The 19,251-nt window shown below is 38.9% G+C and overlaps 1 protein-coding gene across 1 annotated transcript in view; it reads right to left on the minus strand.

The window, feature by feature from the left end:
- Positions 1-13,867, minus strand: part of RANBP2 (RAN binding protein 2) — a 66,871-nt gene extending 53,004 nt beyond the window's left edge. Inside the window, 7 exon segments of the mRNA XM_006883824.1 lie at positions 300-492; positions 2,020-2,165; positions 2,485-2,715; positions 3,791-3,943; positions 4,698-4,809; positions 8,582-8,649; positions 13,796-13,867. Coding sequence (XP_006883886.1) covers positions 300-492; positions 2,020-2,165; positions 2,485-2,715; positions 3,791-3,943; positions 4,698-4,809; positions 8,582-8,649; positions 13,796-13,867 — 975 coding nt within the window.
- Between the last annotated feature and the right edge of the window lie 5,384 nt (positions 13,868-19,251).

Here is a 19,251-nt window from a genome sequence, read left to right on the forward strand (position 1 = left end):
TGAAATTAATTTATAATACATTCCCAGAAATGGAAGTTTAAAAGATCAAAGCTCTTCAATCTAATTTTCAAGTAAGTCCCAAAAACACAGGCTACCACCAACAATGCATCAAAGTACCTTTTCACCACCCTCAGTAGTACTGTATAAATCTTAACTCTTTTTCATCCTGTCAAGTTCAGGATTTTAACTCTATAGGTCTATAGATTTTTGGACGTGTTTTGATTACATTAACAGGGCCGATCTACACAAGAAATATGTCTGAATAAGATGTTAATACACCCAAAATGGGAAAGGCTTACCTGAAACGCTATGAGATAGCATAGAGCAGCCAGCTCAGAGAGAGCTCTCCATTGTATTTCACTATGCTGACCCATCTTCAAAAGTAGAGAACCACAGTGCATGTAGAAATGACCTTTCATTTCTAAGAAAGTAGCTGAGAGTTCATCATTTCCACCCACTGATGATTTCACTGACTGAAGAGCATTATCAAAACTGTAATATTAAGAGTCCACAGTTACAGAATTGTAAATAAGATTTCATTATTTAACTCAGAATTTTAAAAAAAGCAGTTACTTCAAGCTCAAACTACTATATTCATGCTAATAAACTTTAATCTCTATTTTACAAATCATGATTTAGTGTTTATTTTTATTCTTCATATTATCTACATTTCAAGCTTAACTTTTAGAATTATGATTTATTTCAAACCAATTATATGTAGTCTTTGCTTTTGATTGTGGTGTTGGAGAATAGTAATGAATACTCCATGAACTGTCAAAAGAACAAACAAGAGGAAGTGCAACCAGAATGTTCTACAGAGGCAAGAATGGTGAAACTTCATCTCACATACTTTGAGCATGTTGTCAGGAGTCCTTGAAAAGGATATCATGCTGGGAAAAACAGGGTTAGAGAAAAAGAAGACAATGCTCAACAAGATATACACAACAACTATAACAATATTTTCTCTTTTTTACTTGGGAATGTGCCTGTGTTCACATTCACGTATGCCTAAGTGTGTTTTGTACACGTACATTAATACATTAGAAATTGTGAGTACATTAATACATTAGAAATTGTGAGGATAGTGCAGGATAGGGAAAAATTCAGATTTGTTACTCAAAAACTCACTTCAAGTCACCTTTGACTCAATAACACCTAACAAAAACAATATATAAACAAAAAAGGCATGCACAGAAAAAAAGAATTACCAACTTCAGATTAAAGCTTAATACTAAATCTGAAATAAACATAGTAAACTAAAATATTTTTTAATTCCTTCTTGATCATTTGTTGTTGCTATTATTAAGTGCCATCAAGTTGAATACAATCCATAGCGAGTCTATGAACAGCAGACCTGAACCCTGTCCAATCCTCTGCCATATTCCCATTTCCTGACACATTTGAGCCCACAGCAGAAGTCACAGTATCAATTCATTTGGCTGAGGGTCTACCTCTCTTTCATCAGACCTCCACCTTTCCAAGCATGATGCCCTTCTCCAACTAACAGCCTCTCCTAGCAACATGTCTTAAGTATGTGACACAAAGCTTTATCATCTTTGCCTCCAAGAAACATTCTGGCTACACTTTCTTCAAGACTTATTGTTCTTTTGGTAGTCCATGGAATATTCTGTACTCTTGTCCAAAATCACAGCTCAACAGCAATTTTTCTTCTATCATCTTTATCTTCTGTCTTGATCATATAAGCTTCATTATTTAATTCAGAGTTGGTATTTCTCAAATTAAACATATCACTTTCAAATAAAATTATAAAACAAATATTTGCCATATCAACAGTGGTAACTATTCATACACAGACACACACACACACACACACACACACACACACACACACAATTTCTCGCAAGTAGGTCACCAAATTAACTATACCTCCCAAACACAATATAAAAAATGATACAATAAAGGCATTTAGATGCATGAACTGAAACTGAACAAATTACTAGACAAAGAAATCTGTAATTTACCAAAAGTACTTTCCTTAACGTCAGTAGGTCAACATACCTTTCCAATAGTTCTCTACATTCCTGCACATCTCTAGTGGAGAGTGTAAGAAATGTAAGGTTAGCATAAGCAAGAAGTAAGTCTCTATTGGTTGTTCGCCAGTTACTTTTATCAGACTCCAAACACTGTAAAGATTCCAAATAGTCCTATTTTAAAGGGGGGGGGGGGAACCAGTAAGTTAAAAGGCTTTAGCAAATCCTAAAACATTATTGTTTTTTGTCTACAATTTGCTGATTTCCTATATGTTAAAACCATTTAGGTTTTTACTAAGTTTCATAAATAAAAAAACCAAAAATATGTCTATAGTTGTCTTATTTGTATTTAAAATGTGCTCTCTACAAACTGAAATTATCTTCACAAAATTTCATTTCATAACTGTGCTGCATAAATGACAGAAATTTTAAGTACCAAATAATGTATGGTAACAGTCTACATAAAAATGTAAATCCAACAGCTTTTATTTACCTTTAAGGTTTGCACAACACACAAATTCCATTCTAAACTTGAACGCAAAGCTATGCTTTTCTCTGCTTCATGGCAATGGTCCACAGCATCTTTCAATCTTTTATTTGACCGATACAGTTCTACTAGTCGGATATTCACATGGACATCATCAGGTCTTGCATGAAGTTCCGACTGAATCAAGTCAAAAAGTTTATTCCATCCATCTTCACCTTTACAATCTAAAAGCTGCTCCTATTAAAACAAAATCCACAATTTAGAAACACTTGTGCGATTTTAATCATATAATGGCTATAGTGGTGCCTAGTCCAACAGAGTTGCTACCTAAAATTATCATCTACATACCATACTACATACTTTTCAAGAGTTGCTTCCAGACCATAAATTAAGCCTCAAAGGCCTAAGGTGGAAAGAGTGCAGCTGTAATTTACCATATTCATCTCATAAGCTTCTCTAGTTGTTCCCTATCCTATCAACATAAACTTAGTGAGTACCTAAAGTACCTAATCTTTTCAAGTAGCAACTGTCAATTTTATCTATAGATATAATTCTTGAAAGAACGCAATGATCAAGGCAGACATTCTTTACCAGTTAAGCTAACCTACTATTTGGATTTAAGATTTCAGGGAGTTGTTTAAGGTTTAAAAATTATCTTAAAGCAATAGTTTCAGGTATCAATTCAGCCTTCATGGCTCCAAATAAGAATCTCATCTCCATGAGAATCAAATCTGTTCTATACTTTCCTCTTCGGATCAGGATTCTTCTTCATGATCTTTGATTAGAATGTAATATAATGGTAAGCCAGCACCACTTAGTTCTTTTGGTCTCAGAGATAAGATGGTAATTAGTCATATATTGCATATTCTCCTACTCCTGAGTTGTCATCTTCCTCTTTTATGAAACACAGACAAATTATTATGCCTGAAATGGCCATTTGCAAGCTTATAAGAACCTGGCATTAGAAAATGAGCTAGGAGGTAGAACATAAGCAGTAAACATGTCAACTATGCAGCCCCATGAAACCACTACCCCAAATTTCCAAACCAAGGTGCTAAAAATGAGAGATTATTTGGTTGTTAAAGAGTTTAAAATCACCACTTACAATACCATTTGGAGAGCTCATTGTCTAGTAGCCAGTCCATACTAAGAAAGATTTTTTTTTTAGTTTTAACAAAAAATTTAAAATAAACATGTATAAATTATTTTCAAGTTTATCACTAAGATGAAATTTAAATACCAAATATTAAAATTAGTTTAATTTCATTTTCTCCAACTGCTCTTATAATACATATTGTTGTTAGTTTTTTACCTTCAGTTTATAAATAGCAGGACTTCCTGGGAAAAGTTTGGCTGCTCTTTCAACCCAGTATTTTGCTCTTCCATCATTAACATCATGTTTACACAGCAATTCTGCAATCTTCAAGATAAGATCTTTTTGTGTTGGGTTTAATTCCACTGAACGCTAATATAAGAAAAGGAAAAATTAAGAGTCTTAAAGTATATGCCCTTAGGTTTTAAAAATTATCATTGTACCTAATAAAAACTCTATTAGGTGAAATTATTTCAATGCTATAATATTTAAGTAACCTGGAATTTTCTGGAGAGCAATCAAATAAAGACTATGTTTATTAAATGAATGCCAAAAAGCACACTTAGAAAACATAAAGACAGCATTTTTAACCATGTTACACTTAAAATTCATGGAGTATCAAACTCATCTATTATTAAGTCCTACTACTACTACTACTACTACTAGATTCTTCATGAGAGTTGTGCTGTTAACACAAAGGCTGTGCCTCTCTAAGCATCTGAATCTACCAGCAGTTGTTCCACATCAAGTGAAAAAGATCTCCCGGTATATAACCTTCAAAAACCTGCTGATGCATCATATATGGATTGGTTCCAACACAATAGCAATGACTTGAGTTTTTAAGCTGCTTAATTTTGAATATACAAGCTGCTTCGCGGAGAAGGGCAATCTCTCTCATGCAATTAACTGCCTCTGAACACCCATCAAAGAGTCAGCTATAGGCTGGTTCCGACTCAATGGTTCAGTATATAACAACGATAAACTACAGTGTATTTTAGGCTAGACAAGGAATCGGTTTCAAATAGTGTTACTTACTAAACAGTGTGACGATCAGGTTTTCATGATATCCATATAAGAAAAATTACTTGAATATTTGTTTTTAGATATGAAAATATTGTTATCCTACCTTATAACATTCAACAGCTTTGTCAATGTTTTCCTCCACTTCATATAGAAGACCTAGAAATCTGTGAGCCTTGGGATCCCTCTCCTGCACATTAATATATGTAGATATATATCTGTTAAAAAAATAATTTTATATTTAGAACTGTGTTTATGTGCTAACTGAACGTAAACTAAACCACTAAACTAACTGATATTATTGCTTTACTCTAATCATTAGTTACCTTTCTTTACATACTGAATATGATGTTGTTAGGTGCTATCAAGCCAACAATTCATGGTGACCCTGTCAACAGATCTGCACCCTGACTTACTCAAAAATAGTTAAAGGAAAACAACTATGAGATATCATCTCACCCCAGTAAGATAGTAAGATTAGCAAAGTGTGACAGAATAGCAAACGAAAAATGTTGGCGAGGTTGCGGAGAAACTGAAACCCTTATTCACTGTTGGTGGGACTGTAAAATGGTACAACCACTATGGAAGGCAGTGTGGTGCTTTCTCAAAAAGTTGGAAATGGAGATATCATTTGACCCAGCAATTCCACTACTGGAGAATATACTCTAAAGAAACCATAACTGTCACCCAAGAAAATATATGCACACCCACGTTCATTGTGGCTTTGTTCACAACAGCAAAGGGCTGGAAACAACCCAAGTGCCTATCAACAAATGAATGGATAGAGCAGCTCTGATATATTCACACAATGTAATACTACATTGAAAAAACAAGGAACTCTTGAAATATTATACAAAATAGGTGACTCTGGAGGATATGCTGAGTGAAACATCTCAGTCACAAAGGGACAAACACTGCATAATGCTAGTTATAAAACAGGACTAACATTGGGGTTAGAAGAAATCTAAGAAAAAAGCGTTTAAATAATATATACTGCATTGAAACAGATGGGGGAGAGAACTGTTTGAAAGGAATGTATGATGGGGTGTTATTTTCATGACAAGAGCCCAGAATGAGAACTTCATAGGGGAGTGGACTTGGAGGGAATTGTATAATAATGAAAGTGGTGGTGGGGGTTTTTAATTTTTTTTTTAACTTTTCAAAGAAAATAACCAATTTAGGGGAGGGGTGCGCAGGGAGGAAAATGTGCAACAATTAATGACTGTAAATCCAAAGCCTCTATAAACTTTCATTAAAATTTCAATTTAAAAAAAAGAAAAGAGCAGTTCGAATCCACCAGATGTTCTGCTGGAGAAAGAGGGGCAATCTCCTCCCGTACCAGTTAGATCCGATTTGACAGTACACACACACACACACACACACACAAATATATAATAAATTAAAAAAAATTAAAAAGAAAATAGTTAAAAGAAAAAAAATAGGTAATACTGTATACACAGTTTACAATGTACACATTTTACCATTACACATTTATCAAATGTTTCTTCCACTGTTAATCATTAGTAAGAAATGAACAAATAAATTGCTTTTTATTTCTAGTTACATTTTTGTAAGGCAAAGAGTTGTGCTGAGATATTAGAAAGAAATTATAGTGAAAATGTTCAATGTTATCATAACAAAGATACTAAAGAACAACTTCTAAGCAACAATTAGGAAAATGTATTTTTTAAAAATAATTTCAACAGTACTGCCAGCTAAAACTAAAGGCATGAGAGGAGAGAGGGAATCACTAAATACATTACTAAATGCAGGTAATTTTTATTTTTTAAAATAAAATTACAATTAATATTTAAGTACCCTTTAGGCGCAGTGATAGAGCTGCCATGTAAGATTAGCAGTGATAGAGCTGCCATGTAAGATTAGACTAACAATAAATTTGGGGTAGAAAGTCACATCATTAAGTAACAAAAAGCTAGCAACCCCAATGTTGCTAAATTTATGTAAGTCTGCAGTTAGGTACTTCTCCAAATTATTGAGGAGTAATGATGTCAGTTTGAAGACTAAAGTGTGTCTGATTCAGGCCATGGTTTTTCCAATCACTTGCTATGATCTGAAAGCTGGACAATGAACAGGGATGAAAGAATTGATGCCTTTCCGTTGTGGTGCTGGAGAAGAGCATTGAACATCCCACAGACTGCCAAAAGAACAAATAAATTTATCTTGGAGAGGGTGCAGCCAGAGTACTCTTTGTAAGCAATGAGATTAGGCTTTGGCTCACATACTTCCAGCACATTGCTAAGAGGGGCTAGCTACTCCTGGGAGAGGGTCATAATACTTGGAAGGGAGGAGAGCTGGCAAACGAGAGGAAGACCCTCAACCAGATGGACTGACACAGTTACTGCCACAATGGGCTCTAGTGTGTCAGGAAGTGTGAAGATAGCACAGGATAGGATGCGCTTCAGATGAGCTGTTCATAAAGTTGCTATGAGTCATACTCGAGTCAAAGACAACTAGCCTAGCAATGAAGGTAACTGTTTGCCTTTCTAAAAAGCATTTTTCTCCAGAGTGCACCTAATTGATTATCTCCCTAATTTTCTGTTCTTATGTCATCTAAGTCAGAAAACCAGATCACATTTCTTGGTTCTACGGTTAAGATGGAGCTAAAAAATATCACCTACAAAGTCAAAGACCTTTATATAAAAGCTATCTTCTTTCCCAGTAACCAGTTTAATTTTTTATCAAGAACTATTTTCCAAGTTATTAAAGTACCATATACCTAACCAGAAAAAAAAAAATCTAAAATAGAAGAATGGTTCTCATACTGTAACCCAGGAAAATTTTTATAAAAGGTCTTCTAAGTCAAAATCATTTCATGTCCTCATTCAAAAGCAAGCATTTGAAAAATAATCATTCTAATGGTTCAAATCCACCAGATGCTCCACTGGAGAAGGAGGGGCAATCTCTTCCTGTGCCAGTCGGATCAGATTCGACAGCACACAACAAATAAAAAAAGAAAATCACTCTAGGTTCATTTTTATTATCAGTCTTGCAAAAATAATAAAACTCTTACTTCCAGGACACACTTACAAATAACTATTAAATAACAAGATTTATTTACTTATTTCAGAGACTATGATATTGAGCTCATAGCCCAAGCATGCTGGGAATGGTGAGGATGATGCAGAAAAGAGCAAGGTTCATAGGGTGATTATTAGCAGCTGTTGTTGTTGAATGCCTTATAGTCGAGCAAGACTCATAGTGAATCCATTAACAAAAGGCCTGAAACTATCAACATTTCAAAGTTCACAGAGTTTCTGGATGCATGTTCTTTAGGAAGTGGATGCCACTCCTGCTTCCAAACCTGTCATAATATATTATTGTTGTTATGTGTCATTGAGTCACCTGTGATGTACAGCAACCCTATGTACAGCAGCTCTGAACCTTTCCCTGTCCTGAGCCAGTCTCACTAATTTCGACATTCAACATACCAACCCTCATTGCCCCAGTTATTGTATCAATCCATGTCATCTGGGGTCTTCCTCTCCTGCGCTGTCAATCCACCCTTCTGAACATGATGTCTTTCTCCAAGGATCTCACCTGGCCACGTACCCAAAATAAGTGAGAGAGAGCCACAAAATCCTAGTCTCCAAGGAGAGATTTGGTTTAATCCTCTCCAAGACAGACCCATTTGTTTTCTTAGCAGTCCATGGTATGTTTAAGACTCTTCTCCAGCACCACAACTCAAAGGCATCTATTCTTCTTCTGTCATCCTTAGTCACTGTAGCAGAAGTCAACCCAAAAGCACTTAGCAAAGGGTGTTAGAGCTCTGTGGTACAGTCTATCAGAAGTTGCACTAATAACCACAGGGGAGTCTCTAATGTTTCTAATTCACCAAGTGCTCTACAGGATAAAAAGAACAAATTCTTCACAAGAGATTTCCAGCCTCCAAGGAGGATAAGCAATAAGTTGGCTCCAACTCCACAGCAATGAGTATGAATTCTGAGATCCCGTTTATCACACCATACTTACTTTTTAGCAAGATCATATTCTTTAGCTTCATAGTATAGCTTTGCAAAATAGAATCCTTTCATAGATTTCTAAAAAAAGAAGGAAAAAAGTAATTTAGCTTTTGAATTCTCTTTCAAAAGGACTAAGAATATGTCTTTTTGTTGTTGATTGCCATCGAGTCAAGCACGACTCATAGAGACCCTATGTATAAAAGGCCTGAAGACCCTCTATAACCATCATCATTTATCAAAGTTCACAGTTTTCAGAGGCATGTTGTTTAGGAAGAGGAAGCCACTCCTGTTAGGAAGAGGAAGCCACTCCTGCTTCCAAGCAAGGTTAATACTGAAATACCTAAACTTTAATTTAAAAGACATAAATATGAGTATTAATTCATAACCCGATGTTTATTACTGCCATCACTAAAAAGTCTAAAATCAAGACAGGAAGATATCAGAAGTTACAGCAATAAATCTTAAAAACTATGTAGTACCACTTTCTCACTTCTATGAATATTATATAAATTACTTTTTCTAGAGGAAATACACTAGAAATATCTCCTCTATTACAGAAAAAATATGCAAGTACTTCAAAATCTGAAAAACAGTGGAGATTCTCTGGTCTAAGTATTGTTTTCTCTTTAAAGACATTTATATATTGGTTATATTACACTCAAGGCTTTAAATAGGCAGAAATAAAAATTGCATTTTTTCAATTAATAAACCAAACCTATGTCCTGGTTCTTTAGTTTCAGAAATCAAAAATCTAAAATGCTAAAACAGAAAATTATTATATATTCATGATTTATACAGCCTTCAAAGTTCTCGTTTTGAGGCCTACAACAGAGGAGGAAGGAAGGACAAGGTTCAATGTACTGAGGGAGAAACAAGTCTATGAAGCACAATGTTTTCCACTGTTATTTTTTTATAGATGTATATGAAAATGTAAATTACTTATTTAAATTATTACAATATATTTAATGGCCTTCTTGTATTTTATTTTCTATAGTGAATTATTACTTATTATTTACATCCACTTCCTAAACAGCGTGACTCTGGAAACTCTATGAACTTTGATAAATGGCGATAGTTATAGAAAGGCTTCAGGCCTTTTGTTCAAAGGGTCGCTGTGAGTCGTAATCGACTTGAAGGCAATCAATAACAACAATGTATTAACAATGACAGGTATTGACATAAATGTAATTTCTGCCTGGTGCACTCAATGTCAAAAATGAAGAAAGTCAACATACATAAGTAAATGATAGAATAACTAGAGTTCTCTTAAAGTAGCCTTGTTGTTGTGTACCATTAAGTCAGAACTGACCCATAGCTGATCCTCCAGTGGGTTTTCAGTGGCAGTCAATCACGTGGAAGGAAACTGCCCATCCTTCCCCTGAAAGAAGTCTTAGAATAAAAAAAGAAAAAAAATTCCAAATAAAATAATTTGGTCTTTACCCTTGGTTCTTAAAAGTTAACTTGTGGAATTTCCTAAGTAATTGAGGGGCCTCTGAGTCTCTTGGGGAGCTTCAATGGCCTAGTCCATAAGGAGGTGTGCTGCTAAAAAAATTATCAACTCTAGTACTGATGAAACAATGTACAACATAGATGAATCTAGTACAAATTATGCTGAGTGGCATGTCCATCACAAAAATACCATTATAAGGCCAATATTATAAAAAGCTAAGGAAAGGTTTACATACAGAATTAATCATGGAAGGTTAATAGGATGGAAAGGGAATCAAACTTAATAAACCATTAAGTTGGAAGGAAGGTCTAGTGGCCTAGTAACAAGCTACAATGCCAATCCAAAGGCAGGTGGTCCTAATCCACCAGCTGCTCCACAAAAGAAAGACCCAAAGGCAGGTGGTCCTAATCCACCAGCTGCTCCACAAAAGAAAGATGGGGAATCTTCTGAGAGATTTACTGCCTTTGAAAATGTGCTGGAGGGTTAGCTCTGAGTTGGTTCTAACTCAACAGCATACAACAACATTAAGCTGGGTAACAGGACGGCCAATAAGGAGATTAATCAACAGTAATTAATGTTAATGTGCCTGAATGTATGAAAAACTGATTTGAAAATCTTCAAATTAAAAAAAATATAGATATTGAAAGATACCACCGCTGACCGGAGAGATACAGATATAACACAAGATATAACATACTCCACCACTTTCAAAGAGAAACAGTATCTTTAATTTCTCTAAATCTCAGTACTCAGAGTTATCCAGAGCACTAAGTAAATAAAATAAGACTTATAGCACCAGTGGCATAGTGAGTTACACTGTAGTGTCATCGTGACTTAGAACAGACTTTACAGCAGTAGATTTTGGTTACAGTTGCTTTATGATAGTTCAAGAATTTGCTTTTTAAAATGTTATTTTTATATCACTTCAATAGATCTTTATCCAATTTGCTTGTGTAAAACTTTAGTCTTGGAAACATTGTGGAGCAATTCTATTTTGTTACATTGTGCAAATCAACTCAATGGCAGTGGGCTGGGTTTAGTTTCAAGATTAGTCTCCTAGGTCCTTGCGCTCAAAAAATTTTTAAAAGGAGTAACTTTTAAAGGAGTAATTTTTAAGGAGTAACTTTTTTATATCAACAATAAAAATTACCTGCCAAGAATCTTTTTCTTTAAAAATGTTTTATATTGATTTACATAAAAAGTTTATAAACGTTTTGTGTTTCTCACCAGCCCTTTCCCCTTTCCTTTTACTCATCCTTCCCCTCCACCCATCAAATTATAGGACCCTATGTTTAAGCGGGGATACTCGTACACGTTCTACAATAATGGTCCTATACAGTATTTGTCTTTATTAGCCTGAGTTAGTTCACTTAGCATAATATTCCCATGTTAGGTAGTATTATAAAATCATTGCTCCTGCGTGCTGTGTAGTACTCCATTGTGTGAATGTACCAAAATTTCTCAATCTATTCCATTGTGGTTGGACATTTGGGATTCTTCCCTGTTCTTGCGATGGTGAATAATGCTGCTATGAACCGTGCTGTATAAGTCTCCGTTTGTGCCTCAGTTTTCATTTTTTCAGGGTATATTCCAAGCAGTAGAATAGCTGGGTCATATGGAATTTCTATGTTCAGCTTTTTGAGGAAATGTCATACTGCCTTCCAAAGTGGATGCACAATTTTACAGCCCCACCAATGCCAGGAAACCTTTTTTGTACTCATCAGGAGGATCCAGGCCTCAGAAGCGGATCAGCAAAATGAGGAATACCCTCAATGAAATGAGCTGACACAGTAGTTCCAACAACTGGTTTACACACAGCAATAACTGTAAGGATGAAGCTGATGTTGTACACAGGGTGGCTGAGTAAAAACTAAGGAATAGAGTACATAACATGTACAAAGGAAGAAGCCTCCACGGCACAGTGGTTAAAGAACTCAGCTGCTGACAAAAGGTTAGCAACCTGTTCCCATAAAGATTACAACCTCAAGCAAGCTCTGGTGGACTAGTGGCAAGAAGATGCACTGCAAACCCAGAGGCACCCGGTTCGAATCCACCAGACACTCAGCTGAAGAAGGCGGGACAATCTCTTCCTGTACCAGTCAGATCTGATTAGGTGGTACACACAAAAAATACAATAAATTTTTTTTAAAAAAAATTACAACTTCAGATACTCTGTGAAGCAGTCCAGTAGGCTGAAAATTCCATTGCATCTGAAATATACCAAGAATGCCCTAAATGTTTAACATGGATTATTTTAATTCTACTCATATTAACAAAACTCCATTAATAAGAAAACATTTTAATTCACCCAGTGTAAAAAGAGAAAAGGTAACATTTGGTCTGCAGAGTCTGACCTCTACTAATGTCATAAAGGGGAACTGTCCCCATCAAGAACATTCCTAGTATAAAGCTGATACCTATTAAAGTCAGACATGGCCCTCTACTCTGCTCCAGCTAACTCGTGGGACCACAAAAATTGGCAGTATCTTTTAGTTATAGTGATGCGGTTTATTAGGCAAACAGATTGGAGCAGTGAGGGAGAAGCAAAAGATGTCATACAGTCAAAATTCAGGTTCAGTCCAGCAACGCAAATGCAAAAAAGCCTCCGATTTCCTCAACGGTCCAGCAAGCTTTGTCTCACAACAGTCCCAAGTCAGCTCTTCCTTCAACTGTCCAGCAAGCAGAACCTTTCACTATGGCCCAACTTTTAACTGGCTCCATCAGGTCAAACCTGGCCATAGTCACTCTACAGTCTGGGTAGTTCTCTCTCACAGCTGTTGATGATATACATTATACTGATCAATGAAGAACCAAGGGCCCACAGTTGAGGCTGCTGGAGACCTCGTCCCCAGGAGTGCCATCCATGGCAGGTGCAGCTTCAAAGAGTCATTTTACTTACACATTTCCACATTCCCACCTGTCCGGCGGTCAGATCCAAGGCCATGGAAAAGTGAACAATCCTACATCCAGCCCCACTTCAGAGCAACGCTGCGATTCAACCTCAGGGAAACCGACTTTCAAGCATGGGCACACCACATCCTCTACAATCGGCCGTTAACGTCCAACGTATACGGTTTAGGTTAAAAGAGGAGAGATACTATGAACGTGTTGCGGGGAGAGACTGACATGTGTAAGCCCCAGCAACAACATTCTGTAAGAATTCCTGAAGAAAACAAATGAAAAGATTTACTTTGCCAAGACAAACCGAGAGTATTAGCAGTGCCCTAAGGGTGAGAATGACAGGAGGGGGACCCCCCCCTTTAAGAGAAGCCCCTGTGCTGTCTGCGCTGAGCTCAGGACAGCGACGAGCCAGAAGGTAAAGCCCTCGGAGGAGCTGCCCAGCCGGGGAGTGCCGCCTCCGCCGCAGTGGGTGACTGTCCAGACGATCACAAGTATCCCGCCGGGCGTGACACCAGGCCGCCGCGAAAGCCCGCGCACAGCAGCCGAGCAGGCCCAAGGCGGGTACGCCCACAGGAGTGGACAGTCCGGTGTAGGCCAGGAGGAAGAGGAAGCGCTGGGGTTAACGGCCAACGGCACAGGCCACGCGCGGCCTGGGGTCCTACGTTCCCGCGACAGACACACGTGTCCCCCTCCCGCGCGGCGCACACCCCACACACAAACACGCGTCACACAGCCCACGGAACCGCGTGATGCGGCCAGGAGCCTCAACGGTACCGCGCCGAGCAGCGACGGCCGATTGGGAGCCATGGCGCCCGCGCCGGGCCGCGGAGTCCAGCCGGGCCGCTGCTAAAGGCCACCTTCTACGCGACTTACTTCTCGGGGAGACGGGGCAGAGCCCTGCACTGACGCGATGTACCGCTCCACGTCAGCTTTACTGCGCCTCATCGTGCCCGATTCTAGCGCCCAGTGCGCGGGAGAGCGCCGCGGGGCCCACAGAAATTGGCCGTCTCCAGAAACCGAGCGCCCAAAAGCCCGTGACGCAGCGTCGTCGCCGGCGGCGGAGCGGCGCCACGCGCGTGCGTATTACGTCAGCACTGTGCGCCACGCGGGCCACCCGCACGTCCTGCTGCCAGAGGCCCGGGTCTGCCCTGACAGCCCTGGGCAGAGTCCCTGTGCTGAGACTGTGCGCTCTTTGCTGGCCGGAACCAGTTTCAAAGTTCGATTTTGCTAAGTCGGATCCCCAACAAAATTAAGTGGGAAAAGAGCTGATTATTACCACGAATGACTTTTAAGTAAACCGACAAGAAATTCTGAGTTCTTAAAAATCTCTTCTGTATGTTCTTGATGGGTGACCATCTGACCAACATTAGAAGACTGGGCGGCCCCCAGGCTGGGCTGGGCTAGTATCTCTTTGAGCATCTCACCCTCAAGCACGACTAGGAGTCTGCGGGGACTTGCAGGAGGGAACATCTGCGTCCCCCTGCCAACAGCAGCAAGCTTCTCTATCCCACCCTGATGTAGAATCTTATCCACGCAGAAACCCTTCCTCCAAGCCTTGGACCAAATGAAACAATAAAGCTTTTTGCAACACTAAAAAAAAAAAAAACACACCTTTTCTGTGAAAGAAAAGTCATTCTCAAACTAGGTAAATTGAAACAACCATTTTGGACACAGTTGGTTAAGTGTATTTTATCCAGTTATGTGGAAAATTCATGATTTTGTGTAAGACTAAATTCTGATACATTTTTAAATGCTTAGTTGAAAGACAGGTGAAGTACTATGTTTTGAACGATCTCAGTTTTGTATCTACAGTATGTATGTCCCTGTGAACCTTCGAGTCGGAACCGACCCATAACTGACCCTCCGTGGGTGTTCAGTGGCAGTTTATTGCTCGGGAGAAGATTGTTCGTCCTTCTCTGGCAGAGCAGATGGTGCATTCAAACCACTTGCCTTCAGGATTGCAGGGCAGCTTCTTGACACTAGGCCATCAGCGCTCCATGTACTTTAAAGCAAGATGTTAATGTTCCACTTTCACAAGTAAAATCTGGGGAAGCAGATGACACAGATTCTGAGAATATTACTTAAATTTGGTTACATCCTTCTTGTTGTTGTTATGTGCCATTGAGTTGCCTGCGACCCTGTGTACAACAGCCCTAAACCCTGTTCTATCCTGACACACCTACCCCCATTACCCCAGTAACCGAATCAATCTCATCCAGGGTCTTCCTCACTTGCGCTGTCCCTCCACCCTCCCAAGCATCATGCCCCTCTCCAAGGACTGGTCCCTCCTTGCAACATGTAATATGCTACCCTTCCATTAAAATTACACATAAAGAGAGCTTTTTGGTGGCCTAGTGGTAAGAAGTTGCGCCGCAATTTCAAAGGCAGACAGTTCTAATCCATCACCGGCTCCACAGGCGAAGGATGGGCAATGTCCTTCCAGACGATTTACTACTGTCTGTGGAGGGTCAGCTATGAGCTGGTTCCGACTCGAGATTACTCAACAACGACATACACCCAAATTCTCGCTCACTTTCTTGCTCTCTGTTTATGTGTATGTTTAGATATATGCGTCTCCGTGTGTGGTGGTGTTTATTGAAGAGACTTTGGCCATTGGGCCTGCCACAGAACCATTTGATACTACACAGAGCAAAAGGATACGTGACTGAGGCCCTTCAGGTTTGTAAGGGGTGAAGTGTGGAAGAGGCTAGGTGGATAATCAAATAGCGGGATTCAATTTATTTTATTTGGAACTTAAGGAGCAGAAATCACAGTCTTTCCATTGTTAACACTTGAATAAGTTCCTCAAGATGGAGTCCATGCAGAGGATTCTGGGAAGCATGCCACCACTTATATATAGTATGGGGAGATTACCCTGAATGCCAAAGTCTCTAATTTGATTCAGTTAGGGTAAGAGGGAACAAAGAAAACAAGGCTTTGAGAGTCTGGGGGAGGCAGAATAGGATGGAATCCAAGTAGCAGACAAATAAATCACCGATTGACCCTTCTAACAGTGACCAATGTTCTACCAAAATCCTGTCTCTGAAGAGAGCACAAGTATTTTAATGAGTTTAGGTGGAAGACTCATCAAATTTTGTTATGGGATGGGATGCCAAAACCTTGCTAACACAACTGAGGAGGACTTGGAGCATTTGATGCAGAAGGTCAAGGTTGAAGCTCAACATCAAGAAGAAAAAAGATTCTTATCATTGGGCCAATTGCCAAAGACCATGATGGATGAAGAAAACATTGAGATTGTTAACAATTTCATCTTACTCAACTGCACAGTCAACTCATGGCACCAGCAGTCAGGAAATGAAAAGGCAAATTGCACTGGGAAAATCTGCTGTCAAAGACCCCACCAAACTTGCTAAAGAGCAAAGATGTCAGTCTAGAGACAAAGATATGCCTGATGTCTTAATAATTACTTGATATGCATCAGAGAGCCAGACAATGACTAAGGATGACAGAAGAATTGATTGCTTTGGAGAAGAGTATTGAACATACCATGGATCACCAAGGGAACAAACAGATCTGTCTTGGAAAGGGTGAAACCAAGCTGCTTCTTAGAGGCTAGGATTTTGAAGCTCACATACTTTGGGCACGTGGCCAGGAGGGACCAGTCCTTGGAGAAGGATATCATGCTCAGAGGTTGAAGGGACAGTACAGGAGAGGAAGACCCAATGAGATGGATTGACACAGTAACTGGGGGTAGTAATGGGGGTAGGTGTGTCATACTCAATGAGACTGGCTCAGAATAGAGCAGGGTTCAGAGCTGTTGTACATAGGATCACTAAGTCGTAGGCGACTCAGTGGCACATAACAACAACAAGGCTATAGAAATAAAAAAACAAAGGAGAATGTGGATGTCTACTCTCACCGACCTCTCTATGGAAAATAGACTCACCATCTTTTCCTGAGGGTTTATAGTTTTAAATAAAATGTGCTTTTTGTATATATCTTAAAGTTTACCCTGTCTTTAACTATTTATCTGCCTCTGTTGCATTCTTTTTCTTCACCTTTATTCCATGTACCTTTAGGATGTGTTCTATCCAGATCGCACCCAGCTAATGAACTAAGCCTGGGAGGAACTCAGGTGCTCAAACTTTATGCCTAGGAATTTTGTCATACTCTGACACCAGACCTGAGAACTCCTTCTACTCTTAACAGACTCTGCTATCCAGTAGATCATTCTCCTAACAGCATGGGAAGTTCAGTCTTTGATCACAAGTACAGTTTTCTGCACATTCTTCAGGATCTAACTCTAACTGGTTTCTCTACAGACCATATTTTCAGGAAATTAATCTGTAAAGGAAAAATGTCTTTCCACAAAAGGTTAGCAACCACTTGATATTAATGTCAGACAATTACAGGATATTGAGAGAGGAAGACAGTGAAATTCCCAGAGTGGGTGTGTTATGTGCCTTCCAGTCCACTACAATTCACAGTGACCCTATGAACAACAAATTACAATTAGATTAGATTAGAATTGTCACTATCCTGTGCCAATCTGAAGATCTACAACATGCTTTGCCCCATTGCTACAATGTATCCATGCATTTCACTTTTCTATAACACACCATCTTTTGCAACATTAAGCCTTTTTCTAAGTACTGACTCCTCCTGGCAACATGCCCAAAGGATGTAAGTAATATTTGTTACCTCTGTGGAGCACTCTGGTTGCACTTCCTCCAAGACAGACTTTTTTTTTCTTTTGATGTTGGTAATTATGTGCTGTCAAGTTGACTGCAACTCAGAATAATAAAAATCAAAACCAGAATTAAGTACCATTTCACTCCAGTAATAGTGGCAAAGTTTAACAGGCAACAACAATAGATGTTGGAAAGGATACAGTGAGATACATTGTTGGTGGGATTGTGAAATGTTGCAAACATTCTGGAAGGTAGTTTGGGCTTCCTCAAAAAGCTGAAGGTAGAAATTCCATATGACCCAAGCTATTCCACTACTTGGAATATACAAGAAAATGAGAACTGAGGCACAAACAGAGATGTGTACACCAATGTTCATAGCAGCATTATTCACCATTGCAAGAACATGGAAACAGCCCAAATGTCCAAGCACTATGGAATGGATTGAGAAATTATGGTACATTCACACAATGGAATACTATGCAGCACGCAGGAGCAATGATTTTGTAATTATTACCTAACTTGGGAGTGAAAGACCCTAAACTAGGGCTTTTCCCAGACCGGCCGCGACCCCGAGCAACTCACACCAGGTCCACTTGATGTAATCACAAGAGGCTTTTATTGACGAAGCTTCGGGACGACTTTTATCTCACATGTGAGACAGGGAAGTCGACCCCGAGCCTCAAAAAGCAAGGGAATTTATACTAGGTCTAGGGGTTCTTTGGCATAGAGATAGCTCATTGGCTCTTTGGAAGAGGAGAAGTTCAATTTTAGGTCAGGTGCCTGCTGCTGACGTTAGTTAAAATATGGTTTTTGCCAGTAATTGTTTCTTCAGTTTGTGGTCAGCTAGTTCCTGGAACACAAACATTCACACAAGATCAAAGGTATAGGTTCTTATAATACTGATCAAAGGTATAGGTTTTTACAATACAGATCAAAGGTATGGGTTTGGGGACATTATTATTATTTTAAATTTTCCTTTCATTCCCCACTTCTTTTAGCACAAGGTTCTAATCATAGAACCAAGAATCCCTGGAGGCAGTATCATTACAGTCAGGCTCTCTCATATTTTGATATTGTTGTCTTAGAACTATTAATTGAAAAGTACTGATGCGATCTTTAACAAAGGAAACAAGCTTATTTATAATACAAGGTCCAACTAGCAATAAGATAAACAAGAGTATTAAGGACCTATAAGGGTAGATACAAGAGTAGTTAACCATGGGGATTTATAAAATAAGCTCTCAAACCACGTTTGCTGAGATTCTTGGTCTCGTTTTCTTTTGTCTAACCTCTCCCTAAGCTTTTGCATGGAGTCTTCTATTACTCCTGAATGGTCAATATAAAAGCAACATTCTTCCTTTAGCGCAGCACAGAGGCCCCCATCTTTGAGGAACAATAGGTCTAGTCCTCTCCTATTCTGTAAAGTCACCTAGGACAAGGAGGTCAGAGATTCTTTTAGTTGAGTAATTGATGACTCTAAAGCCCGAAGATCTTCATCTATGGCTGTTTTTAACTCATGGTATTGTTGTTGCCCATTGACAAGTGCTGCAGTCCCTGTACCTAGTCCTGCTGCTATTCCTCCTATTCCTAATAAGACTGCTAGGGTTATAGTAATAGGTTCTCTGCGAAAACGGCGCTCAGGTGCATGATCAAATTCATTAACAAACTCATCATCAG

This window comes from Elephantulus edwardii, unplaced genomic scaffold, assembly GCF_000299155.1.
Source record: "Elephantulus edwardii isolate Elephantulus edwardi_28Jun2011 unplaced genomic scaffold, EleEdw1.0 scaffold00030, whole genome shotgun sequence".
Taxonomy (NCBI): Eukaryota; Metazoa; Chordata; class Mammalia; order Macroscelidea; family Macroscelididae; genus Elephantulus; species Elephantulus edwardii.